The 24903-nt window shown below is 32.8% G+C and overlaps 1 protein-coding gene across 1 annotated transcript in view; it reads left to right on the top strand.

The window, feature by feature from the left end:
* Positions 1 to 2195: 2195 nt before the first annotated feature.
* Positions 2196 to 24903, top strand: part of LOC107365005 (uncharacterized) — a 39928-nt gene continuing 17220 nt past the window's right edge. Inside the window, exon 1 of the mRNA XM_089269150.1 lies at positions 2196 to 3029. Within this exon, the coding sequence (XP_089125276.1) occupies positions 2978 to 3029 (52 nt within the window). The 5' untranslated portion in view covers positions 2196 to 2977. The remainder of the gene's footprint in view (positions 3030 to 24903) is intronic.

Raw genomic sequence — 24903 nt, forward strand, 5'->3', positions numbered from 1 at the left:
AAAGTCTATATGACGGACATGTTCCTAATTATTTATGGATGGACCAAGTTTGGACCAGGCATCATTGCTATCGATTACTCGCTACCTTTAGCAATTAATCGAGATGCTCCTTCGGCGTAACATCAAGCTGGCTTCTCATTGAAACAGCCGCGCACTTCAGCTCTAAGCTTATTGATTGACTTTAACCTTTTACTAATTCACAGGTGATAGTCACTTGTCGTTTGGTCATGCGATTGCGACGGGTGTTCAATCAACTTAAACTTTCGTTCTTCGATTGAGAAATTTGATCTGTTTTACTCTTCCTTTACCAAGCTATTCTTGCAGCATTGCGTGTTGACATTTTTTTAGCGTGTGACAGCTGATTTCTTGTCCTTATTGGATGACTCTTGTGACTTAACCAACCATTTTTCAAAGACGAATGTGATAATTTTAGTTTCTTTTTCACATTTTGATGGAAATTAAAAGCTTTAAAAGTCCAGTAAAATAATATATTTAACGCTCTAATCGTGGGTAAAAATATCCAAATGCCGATAACTGATGTCAAGTGGACGAGGAAATTTACAAAAGACTCGCCAGGAAAGTATTTAATTATCTTCTCTGTTCCATGTGGATAATTTATCAAAATATGGTAAGATCCGTTTTCCTTAAAGGGTGAATTGATTTGTGTCCCCAACTCTGGTAGATAAAACATTTGGGTACAAGGCTGCTGTGGATATTTATTGAAACAATAGGTTGACAAGAACGAGAGTTCAGGACGATCAGAGAAACGTGCATTATAATGCTGTGGTATTAATTTGATGTAACGACGATAACTCCATTCATTTTTGACGGCAAGATGCAACTCTCCAACACAGCTGTGGATACACCTTATACGCTGTTTACAATCTAGTTGAGTATAATCGAAGCAATCAGTTACGTAAGGATAAGGTTTTGATTTGATTTTTATCCTTTTAAAAGTGATTGATGCCTGGTTATTTTCTGATGTGTCGAATTGGATGAAACTTGGATTTCCCATTGCATTTTCAAGACCCGAAGTCGGATTATTGAGAAACACACCAATCTTGGATGTTGTCAAGACTGATTTATTGATCGTTATTTCAACCAGCTGGTTGCCCCAGTGATGGTAATTTTGGTATTTCAGTTTGTTGAATGATGAATCGAAGATGCGAAAGCATTTTGAATATAAGTTCAAATATTCAGAAATATTGGGATCAAGATGCGTACAGGAAACGGGTTTGTGGAATCCTGGTACAACAATCAAGCAAGAAGGCACAAATTGGTCCCACGTTGGTAGTAGATCATTGATTTGTTTCACTGTTAATCGAGTGGCGTGATAATGATCTGCTGATTCTTGTATAGTTGGTCCATATTTAGGATCAATATCGTAAAAGAAACATACTGAAATGGATGGCAAAGTAGCTTTTTTGTAGGTCCTTATGTCAACTTTGGTAGTCACTCTAAATGCAATGTAATTGGATATCACAATTATTAATGAGGATATTAATCCAAAATAAGTGAAGAATTGAGATAAACGAAATATCATGAATCTCGAACGATCATTCAAGTAATCTGGCTGCTTTTGCCGGGCAACATTTCGATGCAAATTGCGTCGTTTAAAAAAACCTGGTTTCAAGTTGTAAATTTTCATGATGGAAATGAACATTCAGATGATTACATTGCAAGGCAATGGACAAGTGAAAAGATGACATTTTGAGTGTAACATTTTTAAAAAATAATCAATTTATTAGAAAATTGACTGATTTGAAATACACTTTTAATCGATTTTTCATTTTCCATTTACCCAGATTTTCCCAGCACCCATCGAGAGCAAATTTATCAGACATTTTGAAGGTAATTAAAATACATTAGCTCTTGAAGGATACAATATTTATTTCACATTTGGTTTCAGATCAAAAGAGAATCAACTTAGACAATTTCTAATCGATAATCAACTTTAATTCGCTTGATTTTCCTGTTTCTTGGAACCAGTTACATTACTGTTCATGGTTTTACGTTTAGACCTAGCAAAGAAGTCGATTTATATTGTATCCAGTTCAATGGAATAGGATGGTTAATGGATCAAAAAATGTGGCAAAAACTTTAAAAGACAGTTAATTCTGAAAAGCCCAATGGCTTATGAAAATCAAGAGCTCTTTAGTGTAAACCATCGGTTTAAAAATAATAAGTATGGAAAAACATTTAGAAACCAATTGAGATGAATGAAAAATTTGTCAAAAGTTATTGTGAAAATGGTCGTTTAATTAAAAGCTAAAACATACTGAAAAACATGATTCTAAGTTGCTTCTGGATACTCAAAAAACCACCAAAAAAGATAATCTGAACTAGAGCAAAGGAATCAAAAAGTTGAAATTAACAAACAATTTTTCAATTACAACAAAAATGGTTTTAAATTAGTACACCAGAGAGCGAAACCAGTCTAGAAAAGATTGAAATACAAAAAGTCCAACAAGTGTCGCCCTCAGGCAGAAAATAAAGTGACTAAAGAATTTCGACCAACGATTCAGTTTATCAACATCGAGTTCGAAGTTGCAAGTAATGTACTGAAAGATGATTACAATGGTTTCCCTGAAGTTATTTGCAAAATGAAACCATGATGTCTCTACTGGTTAGTTACAACAGAAAGCAATGTTATTTACATGCAACTAGTTTATTACCTCTTCGAGTAAAGTGTTTCAATGCAACAACATCTTCAATGTAATACACTTTAACCGTAATGATGAACACAATGTCGATCCATTTCCATATTGACTATTCACTTTTCAATTTAACCAACAACAATCAAAACAGATTTACATCAATTGGTTAAACCAAATAATCTCAAAAGCAAAACATTTTTTTCCTGGATAATACCAATTATCGCTAATTACTCAACAAACTTATTGTGACAAAAAAACACGAAACAAAAGTGACCTCAGCGGATCCTTCCTCCAAACAAGCAAATCATATCCGACAAAATATGCCACCAAAAAATGATAAAGCCAAAGGAACACCTCAAAGAGGTGAAAGTCGTAAGTACAATCTAATTACTAAACACTAATCACTAAGCAATCAGATTAGTTGACCTTTTCCACAAACAAATGATTAAAGTGTAGTCAAGCTGAAAAGCATCAAGTTTTTGATGCAAAGAATTATTTACTTACAATCTTTTGCCATTTCATTTTAAATCAAATTTACCTTTAATGATGCTTTTGTGTCATTTGTGTTAATATTTCAATATTACAAACAAAATTGCATTTCAACTGAGAGCATTATCCAAGAGAAATGTCGATTTAATAAAAATTTTAAATCTAAAGTCAAAGTTACTCTCAACTCCCAAGCCAATGTAATAATAATGTAATATCAATGACAAAATGAACAGCAAAAAAAGAGCAACAAGAATGCCTTTTTTTATCATCTTTTTCAATTCAATCCAAATCTTTAGTCTTTACTTTTAATCATGTTGAGATTGAAATTGTGAATGTGAAATATGGAAAATAATTCAAAGAGATTTACTTGAAATGTTCAGTGTTCAGTTGAATGGGAAAAAAATGATGAGAAAATGAAGAGAAGAGCAGAAAATGGAAATGAATTTTCACTCAGCAAAATTTGATTCAGATTGATTCACAATTCAATTTAATAGACCTTTTCCATGCATCAGTCAATCTATTCATCTTTAAATGATAACAATAATAATGAAAATATAAAAAGGTTATAATAGCAATGATAATAATAATAAATAACGAAATAACCATTTAAAATGTGCAAGAAAGTTAAATTGCAATCAATGGGAAAAGTAAACCTGTTCAAACAGTTGCAAGAGTTTCATGATTTCCTTAAATAATTCAATTCTCAAGTCGATTAAAATGTCATGCATTTAAATTCATCTTTTCCATCATCTAACCTTTGCTTGACTTTTCATTTCAATTGCAATTAAAATGATGAACAGTAAATGTTCAAGAATCAAGTTCACTGTTGAAGTAAACGTTGATGTTTAGTTTACACTTTTACTGACTTTTTTTGTTTCACTTTTCAATGTTTCTCCAAACATTTTCATGTTAACATATTCCACCAAGGTATTTTCATGGTTGTTGCACCATTTAATAACATGTAATAACTGAACTAATTCACTTCTCAAGTGAAAAGCAGCCCATGAGATGAAGAGTTGCTGATGAGAACAGATGATTGTTGATGAATCCAAAGGAAGGAAAACTATTCATCTCAAGTTTTTGGTAGCAATTTGGAAGAATATTTTTCTTCTTTTTTTTCTCTTTTCGACTAAATAATTTTTGCTTGTTCATTCCATCCTCATCATTATCATGATTCCTTGATTCACTTTCACCAGTCAACCGTTAACCCTTTCAAAATAATATTACATTATGTACAACTGTTGCTCTGTTCATTAGCCTTATTTGCCTTTCAGATTTCTTTTCTTCCTCATCATTATCGTAAAGTGAAAAGTATATTTTCAAATGAGAACCCAAAACATCAACATTGGAAAAGTTCATTTCCATGACTTGGTGGTCATCACAGTGACAGGGAATGTCAGTGTTTCAATTTTGTTTCATTTAAAAAGCTATATGTTGATACAAGTGTAAACCACTTGAGTCTTGAAGTCTATTCAAGTGCATCAGAACGTTATTCAAGATTGTGATATCATGTATTCCTTTGAAACTTTAAACTGAATACTTTGAATGTTTCATCAACCTTTTCTCATTGATTTTATCTCACAAACTGTGATCAGTTGCTCACAGTTTTTCATCGCTTTCAACCTTTCCTTTCCTTTCACTGATCTTTCAACTTTATAAGCACATTATGTTAGTCAATTTGTTAACAGAATTTTTTGTTCATTTCTTTTTGTTAATCAATTCAGGTTGACTGTGAAAGAGGTGGAAGAATTTAAAGAACAAAAAAATGAAAAAAAAATCCAGACTCAAAAATCTTCCAAAGTGAAGTTCCAACACTAAAACTGTTGAAATTAACTGAAAAAATCATGTTTACAATGAACCAAATTTACCATTTCTCGAAGATTATATTTACGAGTTGAACCTTTTCCATGCTAGAATTTCTCTGAATATTCAATGCAAAATTTGAGAACATTTCTTGAAAAAACAATTTTCTCTCAATGATTCCGTTATCAGTCATTTAATTCAAAGTGTTGTTAGCAAAAATATCATTTTAGATTCACAAGTTTCTCTATTAATGATTCAGAGCAACACGCAGTTTTCAGTTCAATATTCAGTTGAAATGGAAAAAATGATTATCTGAAACTCTCAGAATGGATTAGAAGAAAATTTCTCGATATTCCAGGTAAATGATGAACATGTAAAGCAGTTTCAGTTTTATCTGAAGCAACTCCAAAGTGAAAGTCAATTTGCATGAGAGAAAAAACTAATCTGAAATGTTGCTTGCAACAATAAGTTAAAGATTAATTAAATAACATTGAAAACATGATGTTACAATGAGTTGAACATGAGATTTTGATGAGAAAATTGGAAGCAAAGAAAAGAGGGAAAAAAGTTGATTCCAAGTATTAATTATATTAGCAGATAATTATTGTTATTAAACTTGCGTCAATTCATTATTCACAGAAAGTCTGTAAAAAGTGTCGAGACTGAAAGAGCTTAAGAAGATTATAAGTAATGATGAGAAGAAGAAGGAAAAAAATGAGTAAAAATTGTCTTTTGTATCATGAATTAATTGGACAAAATGTTCATCTTTATCATCTTAATGTCTCTCAAGTTACCTCGATCTTGATGGTTAGTTGAAAGTTTCCGTGTTGAATATTAATATATTGACATGGGATTTGCTACTCCCAGTGCACCAGAACCAGAATAAAAAAAGTAGTTAAAATGTTGATTCTATTGATATATTGATATATCATCATCTCGCCATTTTCACTCTTCCCTGATCATCCTGATCATCCATAATCATCATCATTGAGAAAAAAAACCTTTTTTCCATTCGTTTCTTCAACATAAACACCGTTGCAAAATCATTTCAATGATTCTATTGCATGATAATCCATCTAAACCAATAATCATTCATTCATTCATTCATTAGTCCTGGTTGTTGCCTCATGAGCATATCAACAATAAGAGAAAAAAAAGAAAAAGAAGAAAAAATGAATTTCAAGATAATCATTGTACGATTCATTACAATAACAATCGATCTTTATCAGTCTCATAATACACTTGAATTGTTTCCTCTCAGTGTTAACCCTTGAATCTTCCCTGTTATCCTCAGGTACTTTTATAATCATTTGGCCATGATTATGATTACTTTTATCTTCTTTTTTCTTCTCTCATTTTTTTCTCATCATTATCATGAACAAATGAATATTCAAAGTTTAATATTATTGGTAAAAGTCAAACAATTGTACAGAACATTCATTATACCATGTTAATGATTAACATGGAGAGCTGTTGAAATCTCATTGTCGACTTAAAGATAATCAAACTGACTTGATATCATTTAAACAAACCTTTTATTGATACAAAAAGCATTATTGACTTTACCATGTTTTTTTCCAGCTTGAACCATGTTTAAAATCAATAACATTATCAACAGTAAAAATCAACCTTTTTCCTTCCCTTTTCAACCTTTTCTCTCCTCTTTTTTTTCTGCCTCATTCCCAAACCCAAATATCCAATCAATAAATGTTCACCATTTTTTGGCATTCCCTGTTGCAACTAAGGCAACATTGAATGTAAAAATTGCTTTAATTACTTGACCATCAAACAGTTTTAAAGATGCAAGTAAACATTGATGAGATTAACATGCCAAGATTAATGTGAGTAACATTTTATGTTCAATCTTTACCCTTGCCAATCTCATTACTTGAAGGTTACCTCAACACCAAATGCTGTAACCATATTTCAGGCTTTACCAGGTATCATTCAACAGCTACAGAGTGCTTTTTGAAAGTTAAACATTCTTTATAGATGGCGGAGAAAAGGTGAAAATTTTTGGTCCAAACAGATGTTTTGTCCTCAATTTTACTCGGTTTTGTTTTGGTTCACAATTTCAATGTTCATTTGTTCATTTTTTTATCGTAAGGCTCAGTGCAAGGCTTGCTGGGAAAGCATCTGAATATCTTATGACTTTGTAAGCTGATTATTGCAAAAACATGGCAAGTGATGAATAATCTGAAGTCAATGTTTAAATAAGACTTTGCATTTTCATGTGCTTCTCTGTATGTGAAGCAAGTGCTTATTGAAAAACAAATGAACCGACATTTGCCTTGAAAATTATGATTCATGAAAAGAACAGAATTTAAGATTAAAAATTATTCTTTTTTTTTCAGTAATTTGCATCTTTTAAGTTCGTATTTATCAGATGGAAATGAAGAGATGAAACTGAGAAAATATTCAAATGCAATTATTGAAATGATCAACAAAATTTCAATTTTCATTCCAAAGATGAATATTGGCAAAATTATTGAAATTTTCATTGTTTCACCAATTCTGTGTCAGCATTTTTTCTGGAATATTTAAACATTAAAAGTTCTTGTTCGCTATTTTTGGAAACTCGAAGAGCTACATTTTTCCAATGGTTTCAGAGGAATGGTTGAGCGATGAATTGGAAATTCGAGTAAAGCTTTTTCGAGAGAAAAGAAATTTCGAAACTTCGATATCAATCACACAGTTGAACGGCTCTTCGAATGGGATGAACAACAGATGATTGATTCCAAGTCGAAGTTTATCTTTTAAAGTGTTCGACATTCGTTTGCAACGATAATATTGTACAGTCGAATATTTAATTTCAAATGTTTCGATGAAAAACAAAACGTTTATCCAATAATTGGGTGAGAAAGAAAAGGTGAAAATGGTTAGAGATAGGAATTCGCATGAGAACATCATTTAATCTTGTAACCATTGAGAAGGAACAAAAAAAGTTCTGAAAAAAGTGAACATCAACGAACACTTTGTTTTAAGCAAACGAAAAGTTGAATCTAAACAGGGATTGAATGTTGACCAATCTTGGAGTGACATTTATTAACAAGAGACTCCAATAGGTGCAATTGCAACTAAGAGATTATTGATTGATTGTTAAAGTGTACAGATAAAAACGGAAAAAGGAAACAATTAAGTTGGAATCATGATGAACCGAGTCAATTGTCAGACTGTGATTAGTGTAAAAAACACACAATTTTATTAATATCACTTGAAACCAGGCCAAAGAGCGAAGAAGAAGAAAGAAAAAATAAATGCTCAAATTAAACACATGAGTAAACTCTGGTAAATTGATAACTTTGAGTCTTGAACATTTTAGATTGTAACAAGCCATTTTTCATGAGTAATTAATGATGGGAGAAAATTTAATTTCAACTGACACCATCTCATGGTTACAGGTCCATGAAGTCGAGTAAATAACCAGAGTTGAAGACATTTTGATTAACTGATAAACGTTAAAGGCAAACGTTTTATCCTTGACTAAACCCTAAACCCAAGGCAACTTTGATCCAGGCAAGTTGACTGATTAGCACTGAAAAAGGTTAACCTGACAGAGTCTATTTTCACGTTCAATTACCAATAACTTTTTTTTGCTTCAACATCAACCAGTTTACCCAACAGGTTGCAAAGTGACGCATATTAATCATTAGTTGATCATTTTTGGTGTAAAAAATTTTCTCCTTTTTTCTTCTTCTTCTCTCTACATTTGAAATTAATTATTGAATCGCAATTAATCTCATGTTGGGCTTCAACAAGTTGTCAACCTGAAAGAAGATTATCTGAGATTGAAATTGTCATCATTAATCTACCAACAGTAACAAGGGTTAGAAGTGAACAGGCAAAAACAGTTTGAAATTGGAGCAAAATGTATTGTTGATAAAATATCTTAATCAATTGGATTTGTTGCTTTATTTTTACCTCAACTTTGTCAAAACTCCCAGGCGGAATCAATAAGGTAACAAGATAGGGTAAAGACAAAGACACAGAATCACAGAATCGATTATCTACTGAGTCGGAATAGAAAAAGAAGAAGAAAAAAAAATCTAAAGATAAACAAAAGATTTTACCTTTTCTTAGATTCACAATGTTTCAATTTCACAGATTCAACAGGGAATCTGGTAAGCATAATCAATGGCTATAAATAGATTGAAATTGTTTATGAAAACAGCAACGACTCTGACAATTAATCAATGCATTACAATGATAATGATTAACATAAAGAAAATGTTTTTTCCTCAGAAAATCAACTTTTTCTGTTCTCATTTTTTTCTTCTCTGAGTAATTTGAAAATTGGCCATTCACGAGCAAATCAGGTTCATGGATTGAGAAAAGCATGATGATGATTATGAGATTAGCAAGTCTTTGGGAGGTAAAAATTGTTATTTAATCTTATATTAATTGACGTTAAATTATATACTGAATAAAGTGACTGCAAGTTACGTGATGAAAGATAACAAATGATGTTAAGATTGTCAGGTATAAAGAAGTAGATGAAATAATGATTATGATGATGATGATGATGATGATAAGGAGGAAACTAATGTAACCCACCCAAACTTTAGTTGATTAGATTTTATGTATTAGATTTAAGGAATACACCCTTATCGATTATCGATCGAATTATGTATGAGGATTTAACTTATGTAAGATATATACGGATGATATTAAATAAAATAGACAGTTCAAGTTGGAACTCTGAATAGTAAAGTTCATTAAGTTTTACATTTTGGTGCCCGAAGTGAGGCTAATCGTTGTTATATTCACTTTTCTTCAGTTTTCACCATCGTATATGTTAACCTTACAAATAACAACAATTTAAAATATACCGTTCATAAAAAAAAAATCAACTAAAAACCTTTTACTTCTGTGGAAATTTTTACATCTAGTTTCTGTTTCACCTTCTTATTATAATCAGTAAAAAATTTACAATCTCATCAATATATCACCATTTTAGTGAAATCTTGATTGTGTTAAAGTATATAATATCAACAACAAAAAAAACAACTGTGAATTTGTGAATATCAACTTTACTCTCTTTGCGTTATTATCACTTGCAAAGTTGAATTGTTGAGATATCAATTAAAACATTTTGCAATAACTTCACTTACACAGCATTGTTTTCTTTGATTTTTGCTGTTGAAAATAACAGAAACAATAACATATTTGAAAAGAAAAGTGATATATTAAGTGATATCTGTTAAACTTAACAACTACAATAATCAGTGTCTTCTTGTACTGTTATTATCTTTCTCGCCACCATCCTACCATTCAACATTAATTATCAATTAAATTTTCCTCATTTCTTCTTTTCATCAATTAAATGTGCAAATAAACATTTGATTCAATATTTGAAAGTTTTATCTTCAATTGTTTCCCGAATTCAACTGTTCGAATATAATTGATTACAACGTACAATTTCAACTAACATTTTTCAACCAATCTTATTCCGAAATTATACTGTCTAATTAGTTGGGTTAACCAAACGACTAACTAAGAGAATCACCATTCTATTCACCTATCTTATTCAGAATTTTATTGGTAACCTAATCGTAAGTAATGCAAATTATATTCTAGATTCTAACGAATAATATCTAGTTAACCATACTCTAGCATAAAATAGAACCCAATTGCACACCTAAACTAAAATATATCATTCTAGTAAAATTTTCTTCAGTTAAATTGATAAATACTCTTAAAGTACTCTTTAAATATTCATAATACCTAAATTTATCCTCAACAATTTTTCAAAATGTATCGATTCATGGTTTAAGAGTTTCAAGCTCGCCATCTTTCATACATTTCCAATCGAAATTCCCAATTTACCTAAAACTATTTTATTCTAGTACCTAAACTGTATCGAATCATGGTTTAAGAGTTTCAGTTCGCCATCTTTCATACATTTCCAATCTATATTCCCAATTTACCTAAAACTATTCTATCTTAGTACCTAAACTGTATCGATTCATGGTTTAAGAGCTTCCAGCTCGCCATCTTTCATACATTTCCGATCTATATTCCCAATTTACCTAAAACTATTTTATCTTAGTACCTAAACTGTATCGATTCATGGTTTAAGAGTTTTCAGCTCGCCATCTTTCATACATTTCACAATCTATATTCCTAATTTGCCTGATAATAATTCCATCTTATTACCTAAATTGTATCGATTCATGGTTTAAGAGCTTTCAGTTCGCCATCTTTCATACATTTCGATTAATTCACTATTGAAATCCTAATTCTAATTAATTCTAAAACTTATCAATTGATTACATTTACTACTTGCATAACTGAGAAATTATACATTTATTTAAATGAATTCATGATTTAATTCTGAATAGCCCTGTACAATTACGATTAACTAAAGATAATCTTCAATAGAAGTATCTAAGATATAAAAACAATTAACCAATAATCTAGCTAATTATCGATAAAATATTTGGATCTAATCCTAAAACCACTTACAATATATAAAACAAAAAAATCAATAAAAATAATTTGTGTGCTTGTCAAATAAATCAAGTTTGAAGAGACAAATTAGATCCAACAAAATACCTAGATAAGTCAATTTTTGAAGATTGATCATTACTTAAATAAATTAATTCTCCAAAACGACTACACCCAGACTAACAAAATCAAATCAACAAGAAGATTACATCTAAATTGATAGGTTAAAGACAATAACTTTTTAGACTGATTACTTTTAGAAGAACCCAACCTCACTCAATCAGATTTGAAAGAGGCTCATTATTAAACTTTACTCGCAATATTGCAAAGAATCACGATATACTTCAATAACGTTCAATCATAATAACTTTGAAGTAATTTAGCTAGCAAAACTTTTCACACCTATTTCGTGATCGAGATAAATCAAATATTTTAATCAAATATCCACAATCTTGCGTGCTTGAAAATAGTTAAATTGTAAGAACTACAAAAGACACTTTACTTATTCATTGATGAATTGGTTTTTCTATTGTTATCTTTTCAACTTGATTTTCCTTGAATTCTGTAATAACTTCATCAATCACATCAGGCGTTGGTTCCTAGAAGAGTTAATTCTATCGACAATTTGTTTTCTGACATTGATTACGATCATCACTATTATAATAATAAAAGTAAATATAATAAATTAAATTCACATATCACGGATAAATACAATCTATTTGATGTAGTGTAGGGTACACCCAGGAAAAAAAATTGAAAGCAAAATCTTTTGTCGTAAAGTATTAATTTAATGAATCATCGCATGCAAAATATAAATTAAATGACTAAACCTAATCAAAATATAAAGATTAAAGCAATAAGTACTGCATTAAGAATCCACCCATGGTTTATTAACCATCAACCGATAGTAATGTTTTATCATCACGCTGACAAGACAGTAATAGATTATGGTCTTATATGTTTCGAATCAAACGACACAATTAGACGTAGAAATTAGAAAAGCTATCAATCTTAAAAACATATTAATAAATACATAATAAATAATACTAAAATGGCTCAGCCTAATGTGACAAGTAATGAGGAAACTCGTACTAATAACTTAGTACCACCCCTTACTACAGCTAATGTTACCTTTCCGAACGTTCCAGTCAATATCAACTTCTTTTCGGGCGACGATGATGAAAATGTTATTGACTGGTTCGATTCATTTGAGTTTGCAGCTGCAGCTTTAGGCTGGTCAAAAACAGATATGTTTAATGTACTCCCAGCTTATTTGCAGGGCACTGCTAGAAGGTGGTATTATGCCATAACTTCACCTGTCCCTAATGTAGCTAGTGTACCTGATACACAAAACGGTATGGTGGTGCCATCACAAAACTCACCCCAAGACTATCATGAACTTAAAACTAGAATGATTGCAGATTTGTGTCCTGCAGACTACAGGTCTTACCTCTCACAGGAACTTTACAAATCTAAACAAAAGATTGGTCAATCAGCCATCGCTTTCATTTACGAAATTCATGAATTATGCAGACGAATCCATGAACAGACACCTGAAGTTTTTATCATTAGCATGATAAAAGAGAAATTGTTACCACAAATTAAATACGGAATTGCTCTCCAAAACCCGAAAACTTTGCATGAACTGGTTGAAGCGGCTAGATTGGCTGAACGAGCCATGCATAGTTGCTCAACACCGTTCGATGCACCCAGTAAAGAAGTAACTCAACTGCAAACACAAGTACAACAAATGAAAGAAAAATTAGAATCTCTCAAAAGATGTAATATTTGTAAGAGATTAGGGCATACTGAAGAAAGATGCTATTTTGCTAAGAGACCTGAAAACGAAATAAGACAAAACAATTATGGCAATCGAAATCAAGAGTTAAATAATTATCCGACTACTAGTTATAATCCAAACATGGCACAATATAACCAAGACTATCAACGAGTGATTTCACAAGCCAATCAAAATTATCAGACAGCGGCCAGAAATTTTATTCCAGGTAATCCAGGTGTTAGTAATCAAACTTTTGCAAAGCGAACTTTTCCTAGAAATAATGCTGATCCTGATAATTGGAGAAATCGACCTTCAATATCTATTAAAGAACCTGAAGTAAAAATGGATCCACCTAAAGGCTCTGAATACAAAAGTAAAACAAAGGAGAGATCACCCTCACCTAAACGTAGAGGTAGACCACCTAGTAAAGATAGAGGTAGAGGTCGAGGTCGTGGTAAAGCTCCACAAGTAAGAATTACTACTTATCGAGACGATAAATCTGAAGAAGAGGTAGACTCTGACTATTGCATTGAATCAGACGAAGCTACATTTGTTAATCCGGTTGTTCACCTTCTCAACCAAAATCTTATTCAACAATTTGTAAAAGTTAATGGCTGCAAAGTAGATTCAATGCTAGATACAGGATCAGAAATATCTCTCATTACTAAAGACTTAGTACATGAACTTAACCTAAATGTGAGTAAATATAAAGGTCCTACACCATTTGCTGCAAATAATAAGCCATTACCAATTTTAGGAAAAGTGAAAGTCCAGTTAAAAATTACAGACGGCCGCAAAATAGCTATAATAGATACAAAGATGCAAGTAGTATATAACTTGCCACGCAAATTCAAAGTCCTAATAGGACAGGATTTACTGACAAGAGCCCAAGTAAACATTGATTGTGCAAATAGAAAGATAAAAATAGGTAGAGTAGAACCAGTTGTGGAAATAGTTACTACCGAAGAAGAATCATCAGACAGTGAACCAACAGTAGACACTTCAACTGAATCTGAGGATCTAAATGATTTACTAAACGACTTGAATGATTTCGTGTCTTCTGATGTAGATCAGTTACCAGAATTGACCGAAGATGTCGAATTAGAAATTGAACCGATCACAACATTTGTTGATAAATCAAAAATTCCTGAATTAGAATTAAATATTGAGAAAGATGTTCCAGGTGGTGTAGAGCAAGCATTGTATCAATTATGCAATAATTATAGAGAAGTTTTTGCTGTTACACCACAAGAATTAGGTAGAACCAATCTTTTCATGCATCGAATTGAGACAGGTCACCATGCCCCGATCTCACAGTCTCCCTACTCGCAAAGTGCACAGAAAAGGGAGATAACGAAACAAATTATTAACGAACTCTTAAGAGATGGTATTATAGTCGACTCTTTTTCCCCCTGGTGTTCACCAGTTGTTCTAGTGAGCAAAAAGACAGGTGATTGGAGAATGTGTGTTGATTATCGTAAATTAAATGCTATAACTGTAAAAGACTCATATCCAATTCCAAATATAAATGTTTCACTGGATGCTTTGCAAGGTTCTGAATATTTTAGTCTTTTAGATCTAAGATCAGGTTATCATCAAGTAGAACTTGCACCTGAAGACAGACAAAAAAGTGCTTTTGTGACTAGTTTTGGCATGTACGAGTATGTAACAATGCCCTTTGGACTTTGTAATGCACCCGCTACCTTCCAAAGACTGATGAACTGTTGTCTTGGAGGACTCAAGTACAAGTGTTGCCTTGTATACATTGACGACATAATAGTTTTCAGCAAAACAATTAAAGAACATTTAGAACGCTTAGAAGCTGTCTTTGATAGTTTAAGAAGAGCTGGTTTGACTTTAAAACCAGATAAATGTTTTTTCTTTAAAAAGAAAATTTTGTATCTTGGACACATTATTAGTGCAGCTGGCCAAGAGCCCGATCCAGAAAAAATCAGAGCAGTGAAAAATTTCCCTGTTCCTGTTACTTTAAAGGATATTAGAGCTTTCGTCGCTCTTTGCTCTTATTATCGCAAATTTATCAAGGATTTTGCTAAAATTGCACAACCACTAACCCAATTAACGAAGAAGGAAGTTCCTTTTATTTGGGGACCAACTCAAATAGAAGCTTTTGAATACCTAAAAAATTGTCTAGTCAAAGCACCTGTTTTGGCGCATTATAATCACATGCTAGAAACACAGTTGAGAACTGATGCTTCTGATGTAGGTCTAGGAGCAATTCTGCTACAAAAACACGAAAATAAATGGAAACCTGTCGCTTTTGCAAGCAGACAAATAAGAGGGGCAGAAATCAACTATCCCATTTCAGACAAAGAATGTCTTGCTATAATCTATGCTTTTGAGAAGTTTAGACATTATCTCGAAGGCATCACATTCGAAGTTGTAACTGATCATTGTGCATTATGCTTCCTAAAATCCAAGACTAAACTACCCCCAAGACTAATGCGTTATGCCATGACGCTACAAGCTTTCGAATTTAAAATAACTTATAAATCTGGGAAAATACACGCCGATGCCGATTGTTTAAGTCGTTATCCTACTAATGATCCCCAATTCAACAAAATAGATGATGATGATAAAGAACAAGGCGACGATATTTTCGCACTTTTAATTAGTGAACAGGACGAGGAAAATATTAATCTTATTGAAGAACAGAGAAATGACCCAACAACACAAGCGCAAATACAACAACTAAATGATATTGACAAATTAGAACCTAGAGTAAAAAATAGAATTATTCGTAGTTTTAGAATAAAAGATGGAATTCTTGAGAAAAAGATCGTAACAGATATAGGGACTAATTGGGTTCCAGTTTTACCTGCACCTTTAGTCAAAAAGGTTTTACAATCTTATCACAATGACGCTACTTCAGGTCATTGTGGTCTCTACCAGACATATGCAAAGCTTAAGACTAAGTATTATTGGGCAAGAATGACTAAAGATATTGCTAAGTACATTAACTCTTGTGAGGAATGCCAACTTAATAAAAAAGGGATAGGGAACGCAGTTCCACCATTAAAACCAATTTATGTCACAGTTCCATTTGAGAAAGTTGGCATTGACATTCTTGGCCCTTTGCCTCCATCCTCAGGAAAGGAATATATCATTGTGGCCACTGATTATTTTACTCGGTGGGTAGAGATGAAAGCTTTAGCAAAGAAGGATGCAATCAGCACTGCAAAATTTTTAATTGAAAACATTTTATCACGCCACGGTTGTCCTAAAACGATCGTTAGTGACCAAGGACGTAATTTTATTGCAGACACAATAAAAGAAATTGCAGATTTCATGAACACAAAATGGCAACTGTCAACTACCTATCATCCTCAGACTAACGGGTTGACAGAAAGAGTGAATCGAACGATTGTTCAGATGTTATCTCATTACTGTCAAGAAACCAATCGTTTGAGATGGACTCAGATACTACCATTGATAAATTTAGCTTACAATAGCGCCGCAAATCAGAGTACCCAGTACTCACCATTTTATCTTTTATATGGTAGAGAGCCCAACTTACCAATAGATCTAAAACTAAACCCAGAAAATAAAGAAGTCAATTTCACTGAATATGTAGAGTTCATCAATAATGAATGGGCATCAGTGAAAGAATTAGCAAGAATAAATTCAGATGAATCAAAGGAAAAGCAAACTAAGAATTATGAAAAAAGACACAGACTTAGGACCTTCAATGTAGGAGATCTAGTATTGTATGAAAAACAAGTGCGAAACAATAAGTTAGAATCAAAATATGAAGGCCCATTTAAAATTATAGAGAAGATAGGAGAAACTACCTATCTTTTACAGCAGGACGAAGGTTACGAACCCAAACGAGTACATGGATCCCAGATCAAACCATATATTGTTAAGGAGACTAGATCTTCTTCTGGTGGTCAAAAGACTAGTAAATTATCAACTAGTTTACTGTTTTTACTTTTCCTGCCTTTAATGACAAATATTTGTGAATCAATCAACATTGCTGACTCACTAATATGGAAATCTACTCATAATAAATACTTGAGAGGGTATATTCGAGTCAACCATACCATTGCTCTTGTAAATCCATGCAAGAAAATTCCTGAATATGAAAGTTACTTTGACGAAGTGAATATTGATTGGAAAGACACTCAAAATAATGCAACAGACTGTGAAATAGTGTGGGAAATTAAACCACGTTACATTTGGGATAGTTCACCACTAACTATGGGAGCTTCACTTAAACCACTTAAAACTTATCGAGGCTGTAAAGAATTCATCAAAAAGGGAAATCGTACTCAATGTTATAATAAAGCGGATGAGATTTGCTTTCAATATACGCATGTGAATGATATTTTCTACATCGCAAGACAAACTTGTTTAAAATACATCAAAGAAAAGATGCAAACAGTTGAAAAGCTATGTAGTCAAAATGAAGTTTCGTCGAGACACAAAAGAGACGGTGGTTTGATGGCCGTGATTTTTATCTCTTCTATCATGATTGTTGGTACAAGTGCATTGATCAATAGCTTCAGTGGAGGTTCAAAAACAGTAGATCAGATTACCAACGATGCTCTCACCGAAATCTCAAATGCTCTTAAGGCGCATCAAGCAAAAATGATGCATATGTCAAGCGAATTAGCAGACTTAAAGATAAGAGTCGCCCAGCTAGAGCATAGTGCCTACGAGAATTCATTCCGAGCAGCTGACATATCCTTTCAAGTGAATAGATTAATCTCAGTCATGCAAGAAACTATGAAGGCCATTCAGACGAATAAAACTATTCCGATTTCAACGTTTGACTTTTTCAACGTTACTTTGCCATGTGGAAAAACATGCCTATTGACGAAAGTGTCAGATGCAAAATGTCGAGTTATTAAGAAAGAAAATCAAACATCAGAAGAGACTTATTTGCAATTCACATTTAGAGTTGCAAAAATAGCCACTGATTTGATTGTTAAGAAAGCAGACCCGTTCACGTTACTTGAGAAAAATAATGGTTCAGTATGTTTGTTGAAGTACAAAGGACCTCAGTATGTCACTGTTAATTTAACTTCAAAAGAAATGTGTAGTATTGAAGCGGACGAATTAAAAGAAGAATACTTAATTCACTTCCCCAATTATTGTGACGTATCGAAAGGAGTGGAACTCTGGGAGAAGGAGAACTGTATTGAAGCAACTAAATTCAAAATAAGGAAACCCCAGATTAAGATTGTTAATGATTATTATTATGTCTATTGTGTTGGCCATAATTTAACTCAATATGGAAGTACTGGACCGTGTTCGAATGAGATTACTAAAGTTTCAATGGATCAGAACTTTTCCATCGATGGTCAACTTTATCCATTTAGTGAGCTTGCCACGTTGGAACATTTTGAAATGACACCTATTTCTAATTTGATTAACTGGAAGTTAACAAATATTAGACCGGTTGTCGAGGAAAAACCCTATGATCTTGGACTGTTGGAAGAACTGATAATACAACATAAAACAGAAATTCAACGCGATGAATCATGGTTATCTTGGATTAAAAGAAGCCTAATAACAGTTTTATTGGGTGTCATAACCGTATGCATAATGCTACTGATAATATCGAAGTTGTTCAACACGATATTATTTTGCATTAAAAAACCCGTTATTGCAGTAAACATGGTTCCAGATTCGAACTACCAAGATTATAAAACGCAGTTAGCACCTATATCGATTCCACTGAGCTCTCTGTATTAGTTGAATAATGAGCTCTTTGCTGTTATACTATAATATTAATTATAACTTAGACCTAATGGATTTAGCATCTAATTTAGATTACATTAGCTGTTATTCAAATATCTAATTATATTATAAATTCTATCCAAATCTAGATTATTCGACATGTACCAAGATCGTCTACGACCACGACCACAAAGTCCAGTATTTGTTGACCTAGGTTCAGATCCAGATCCAGGTCCAGTTCCATCCACCTCCCGTGATAATCCAGATCCAGTTCCATCCACCTCCCGTCATAATTCAGATCCAGTCCCATCCACTTCTCGTTACAATCCGATGGATTGGCAAGGTCACGCTATTGGTAGAGGTAGACGTATTAATGTTAGAAATACTTCTTCCAATCGAAATTCTGGTCCGCTTCCATCCACTTCTCGCTTCAATTCATCGAACTGGCAAAGAAGATTTCACCGTGAGCTGAATTGGTCCAATTGGAATCCTCCAACTTCCGACGCTAACACTGACTCTGACACTGAGGCTGACGCTGACATTGACACATTGTACAATAGACCACCAACACCACCAAATCCAGCAATATTATCCATTATGGAAGAAGCTCCTGAACCTCAAGTTATGAGAGATTTTGTAGATTCAGAAGCATACAAGGACTTCACTTGCATCATATGCTCAGAATTAATTTCAAATCATTCTAGTGAACATACCTGTAACTTTTGTAGAGTTTGCATGTGTCCCAATACCTGCTTAAGGGCTTATGATCTTACCAAAAAGGCTGGTGAAAAGTTTAAACCATGTCCGAATTGTAGGAAGCCACTTAGATGTATACAGAGGCCCAAGTCGGGTCCTAGATCAATAGAAGAATGGAATAAATTAAAAGTATATTGTGGATTCCCTACATGTAGAGAAATTATAGACAACGAAAAGTTCGATTCACACACAAATACTTGCCCCCATAATATTAAAAATTGCACGAGATGCACTTCCAAAAATTGGAATCAAGAAATACATTCAAGTTATTGCATGGAGGAACTCATTTCTAACCAAGCAGAGCTTAAATCTAAAGATGAAGAAATTAAGAAATTAACCTTAGAAAATACCCTCAGAAAACAAATTACAGCAGGATCAGAAACAAGAATAAAAGAATTAGAAAATAAAGTAATCCAATTAGAATTAGCCAGACCACATAGTGATTCCATGGTACCAATACCATCTACATCCAATCCCATGAACAGTGTTAATAACCCGCATGGAAAGTACACTAAATTTACCATTAAATATCTAGATAAAACATTTCAAATTAATAACCTGTCCTTACTTGAGTCCGGTGCAGTTTTAAGACAAAAGATCGAGGAAACTATTGGTTGTAAAGTTGGTGCGATCTTGAGGTTAGACCATACTCTGTTAGATGATACTAAATTTCTCAGACAGCACCAATATTGTTTTAAACCAACTGTTATTACCGTATTACCTATAGATATCCCTGTAACCCAAAAGTCAAAGATTAAGCTAAATATTCTAGGTATTGAACCATCTGAATAATATTGTAACTGAACATTGGTTGTTCAGAATGGCGGCTGGTATATTGTATTAGATCCTTAGAACATAGTTTTATTCCTAAAAATTGTAATACTATAAATGTAACTCTATTGAACATAATGATCATTGTAATTCCCTTATCCTAAATCCAATTAACAAAACCTCTTTATCTTACAATAAAGGCCCCGAGATGAATGACAAATCTTACAAGGCATTCATTCCATTCTGCAACCGAAGTAGACAAAGCATAGTATTCTGGCAATATATAATACATTATGCTAGTGACTTGGGTCTCAAAAATACAGTTTGGGACGGAACCATCCAGTATGTTGGCATTATTGGAGGTGCCTCCTATTCCTTCTGTTGTCCTTTTCAAGGTGGACTCAAGAAAATTTCTTATGAGGAATTTGCAGATAATGCGGACTACGCTGCTTTAGGACTCTTTGTCAGTATGGACCATGCAATCGACGGCTCATTCCATGATGCTAATGAGTCTGCATTTGCACAGTCAGTCAAATCCCAATGCCAAGTTAGACATGCACATGTCGAACCCGAGTATGATTATCTTGAAGATTGTAGCGATCCACCAGAACCTTATGATTTTGCTTTCGTCAATGTTGTTCCTTTCTCTCCGGTCAGCAGATTTGAAAAATCTTGGATACAGTCTTCCATGACGAAAATTCCTTGCCATAGAGGTACTCCAACAAATCATAATCAGAAACAGTTTATCCTGGCCAGTGATGCAAAGATAAGCAAGTTCTATGAATACTACTCCAAACTTGCTCGTACTACTCTCTCAATTCCCCCTTTGGACTTCGAAGAATATCCCACAAGATATGAATTAGATGATAGTTCATTTAATCGTCTTCATAGTCAATTTGTAATCATTTGCAAATGGTGTTGCGAAGAGTGGAACACTGAATACGACTGTATACCAATCCACAAGTCCGATTATGAGGGATGTTGTAAAAAATTCCGACCAGACAATCCAACGAAAAACAAAGGATGTTGTCTTGGTCCTCCCCTCACAGAAGAAGAGACTTATCAACTTGAATTCTGCGGAGTTGGACCAAACTGCTGTCGCAAGTGTGGAAATGAAGATCCTAAAAGTTTAAGTGGGATCATACTCAGGAGCAAATCTTCTAAAGGTGAAATTTCATATACCATAGGAGCGGAGATAAACTCTCCTCTTATAGAGCTTGAGGGATGGCATTCATCTTCAAAGATTAGGACCAATCAACTAACAACAGATTAACTTTCCAAGATTCCACACTATTATTGTAACTGAACAGTGGCTGTTCAGAATGGCGGCCGGTATATGTAACCCACCCAAACTTTAGTTGATTAGATTTTATGTATTAGATTTAAGGAATACACCCTTATCGATTATCGATCGAATTATGTATGAGGATTTAACTTATGTAAGATATATACGGATGATATTAAATAAAATAGACAGTTCAAGTTGGAACTCTGAATAGTAAAGTTCATTAAGTTTTACACTAATCACAGGAAATAATCTGTTGAAAAGGGTAAAAACATGATCAACATGATATTGTTATACTTTGATTCTCTCTACTCGAGCTGCAACTTTTATTCTGAACATGATTCACATCATCTTGAGAATCATGTTTTATGAACATTCTCCTTTTTTCCATTTCTCTTCATTAACATTATTATTTGTAGAAATTATTTCTCCCTTTACTGCAAGATAATTAACCCAACAAAATATGTTCCGGTTGATTATTTGTTCATCAACTCATTACCAAATCAAAATGCCAATCAGAAAAGTCAAACAGATTTGCCAGCAAATCGGTCAAAACCCAAAACTCCAAGTGAACCAACTTAGGCTTTAAAATTGAGTTTAAAATGTTGGTTATTTTCAAGTTACAAGTAATTATCTGTTCAGTTTACCTTTGGATTAACTTTAAATTTCATTTTCAACTAAAATACAAAGTAAATGTTGGCGAAGCGATGAAATTTTGCTTTTTTCACTTCTTACTTCACCTTTGCTTTACGAATCTGTTTTTTAAGGTCAAAAGGTAAAGTCTTGATAATGATGGGATAAAGAAGAGCAAAAAATATTAAATTATCATTGAGATTGTTGGAGATTTGATTTTAAGGAAACCCAAAAAACTGGTTCATTTGTCAAGAGTTGATTATTTTTAGAGAAACAACCTTTTCTTGGTTTTTTTTTCAAAGCTCTTTGGCCATTGAGACAAATCTTTTCTGGTTTCACTCATTTTCTTTCCACCAAATTTTGGGTTGCAAAATTTGCTAAAGGTCATAAATAATAAGAAGATTGAATTTCATTGAATAAATGAATATCATGTGTAGATAATGTTGAAAAAAGCATGTAAAATTCATGAGTAATTTCTAATGGTATGCACTGGTTAATGCCCTCAAGTCGATTGGTAATTGTTTTCCCATTCAACCATTTCTTGGTATCAAAAGTCGCCTGGAAATTGCAATCAATTGTAATTGAAAAGTTAAACGATATAATTAAAGGTTGATTGCTTTCGAGTGTTGATTGTAAATGAAAGAATCGCCAAGATTCTTGTATTTACTGGTTAACAAATTGGGTAAACATTTAAAGCATTTTACCAAAATCTTTTCAATGGAAGCTTGTCAACATTTCTGGTTTCTTAATTCAAAAAATGGTTTTTGGGTTAAAAGGTAATTGAGATGGAAAAGGGTCTAAACTGTGTAATTGAAACCTAATTGTTGACATTTTTCTTCTTTACATTATTAATTGACTTTTGTAATTAGCTGATCATCAATTAGAGTTTCATGTATCGAAATCAATTAGGAGTAGAATGGTTGAGAAGGAAAAAACATTTTGTTCAACATGAATCTCAATTAGTAAATTGCTTTATTGATCAAACTTGCCTAATTGGTTGTGTATTTTGTTATAAAAAAAAGGTCTTCTCATCATCTTTCATTAAAGATATCAGATGATGAGTTGAACCAGGAATAAAATTTCAATTTAATTGAAACAATTATCCAACTCTTGTTGACTCTTTTAATCATTGTAATCACTTTTAGTTCACTTGATTTCAATTGAACACACATTCAGCTTTTGGGTTAAATTTTTTGCTCATTTTCCGGTTCAATTTTAAATCTTTTAAATTGATAGAGCAACATTAACCATTTGAAAGATGAGAAGAGTGAAAATTTATCCTTTCCGTTTCCTAATACAATAAATCATCAAATCAAGTTATCCAATCTTATATTACACTTTTTGCTTGAAGATGATTCATAAAATGGATCGAGATCATTTCAACATTTTTATCGACATTGGCCAATAAATAGATATATGAGCATCAAATGTCTGAATAATACATTAGTTTAAACATTTTATCCAAGTTGTTTGCTTTGGCATTTCTTCATAAATTAGTTTAAGAAACATGATTGAGTACTTTATCTTTGATAATTTGAAACTTTTATCGGTAAATATCAAAATTTCCAAGAATTTCATGGATTTCAGTTTTAGACTTGATTTTCACTTTCACCCAAAATCAGTAAACTTGTGTTAACGTTCAAATGGCGAGTCAGATCAATCAATTGTAACTTAGTCAGTAGTTGTCCAACAGTTGTAAAACGACTCCAGTAAAGGTTCATCGATAGATTACCTGAAGTGTTTCATGACTAGAAAAGAGCATCACCATAGAGTTATTTTAAGAGTTATTCGATTGGAGATTGTTCGGATCTTTTCCTGCGTTGAACAAGACTCGAAATGCCTGGAAACTCAGCTAACTCAGGTTCATCAGCAGCTCATCAGGAGCTTCAGGTTCAGGATCATCTGGCTCAGGATCAGGACAAGGTTCAAGTTCATCAGATTCAGTAGCATCTGTATCAGGATTCTCAGCAGCATCAGCCTGAGTTCATCAGTTCATCAGCAGTAGCAGCCTCAGACTCATCATCTACACCAACATCAGATAATGGACCAGATTCAGCAGTAGCAGCTTCAAGTTTAGCAGCATCAGACTCAACATCATCATAGAGTTATTTTAAAAGTTAATCTTTTGAATCTTTTCCTGTATTAAACAAAGCTCGAGATGTTTTGATCACGCCGATTCGAGAAAAGCAGATCGGTTAATTTTCTCCATAAAACTCTGTAATTCTCGTTGATCAATTTAGTTTGGTGAAAATATCGACATTTAAACATTTTCCAAAGGCTTTGCAAAAACTCGCCATTCACTATTATTATAGCTTTTCCTAACATCGTTTAGTGTAAAGTCTTTGCCCCTTCACATTCAATTAGCTTAATCTATAGATTTTTTGGTAAAATTGACATTAATTTAACTCGATAAAATTGTGAGAAAATTGTTATTCTTATTTTAAACTTGACGATATTTTTCGAACCATTTTCACCAGTTGTAAAAGGCTTTATAACCTGTCAAACTCACCTTTAACTTGGATTGAAAAGTTGATCCTAATCGTTGTCAATGTTAGTGAACAGATTTTCCTGCCAATTCA

This window comes from Tetranychus urticae, chromosome 3, assembly GCF_039701765.1.
Source record: "Tetranychus urticae isolate SD_2017Ah chromosome 3, NJAU_TeUrti_SD_1.0, whole genome shotgun sequence".
NCBI lineage: Eukaryota > Metazoa > Arthropoda > Arachnida > Trombidiformes > Tetranychidae > Tetranychus > Tetranychus urticae.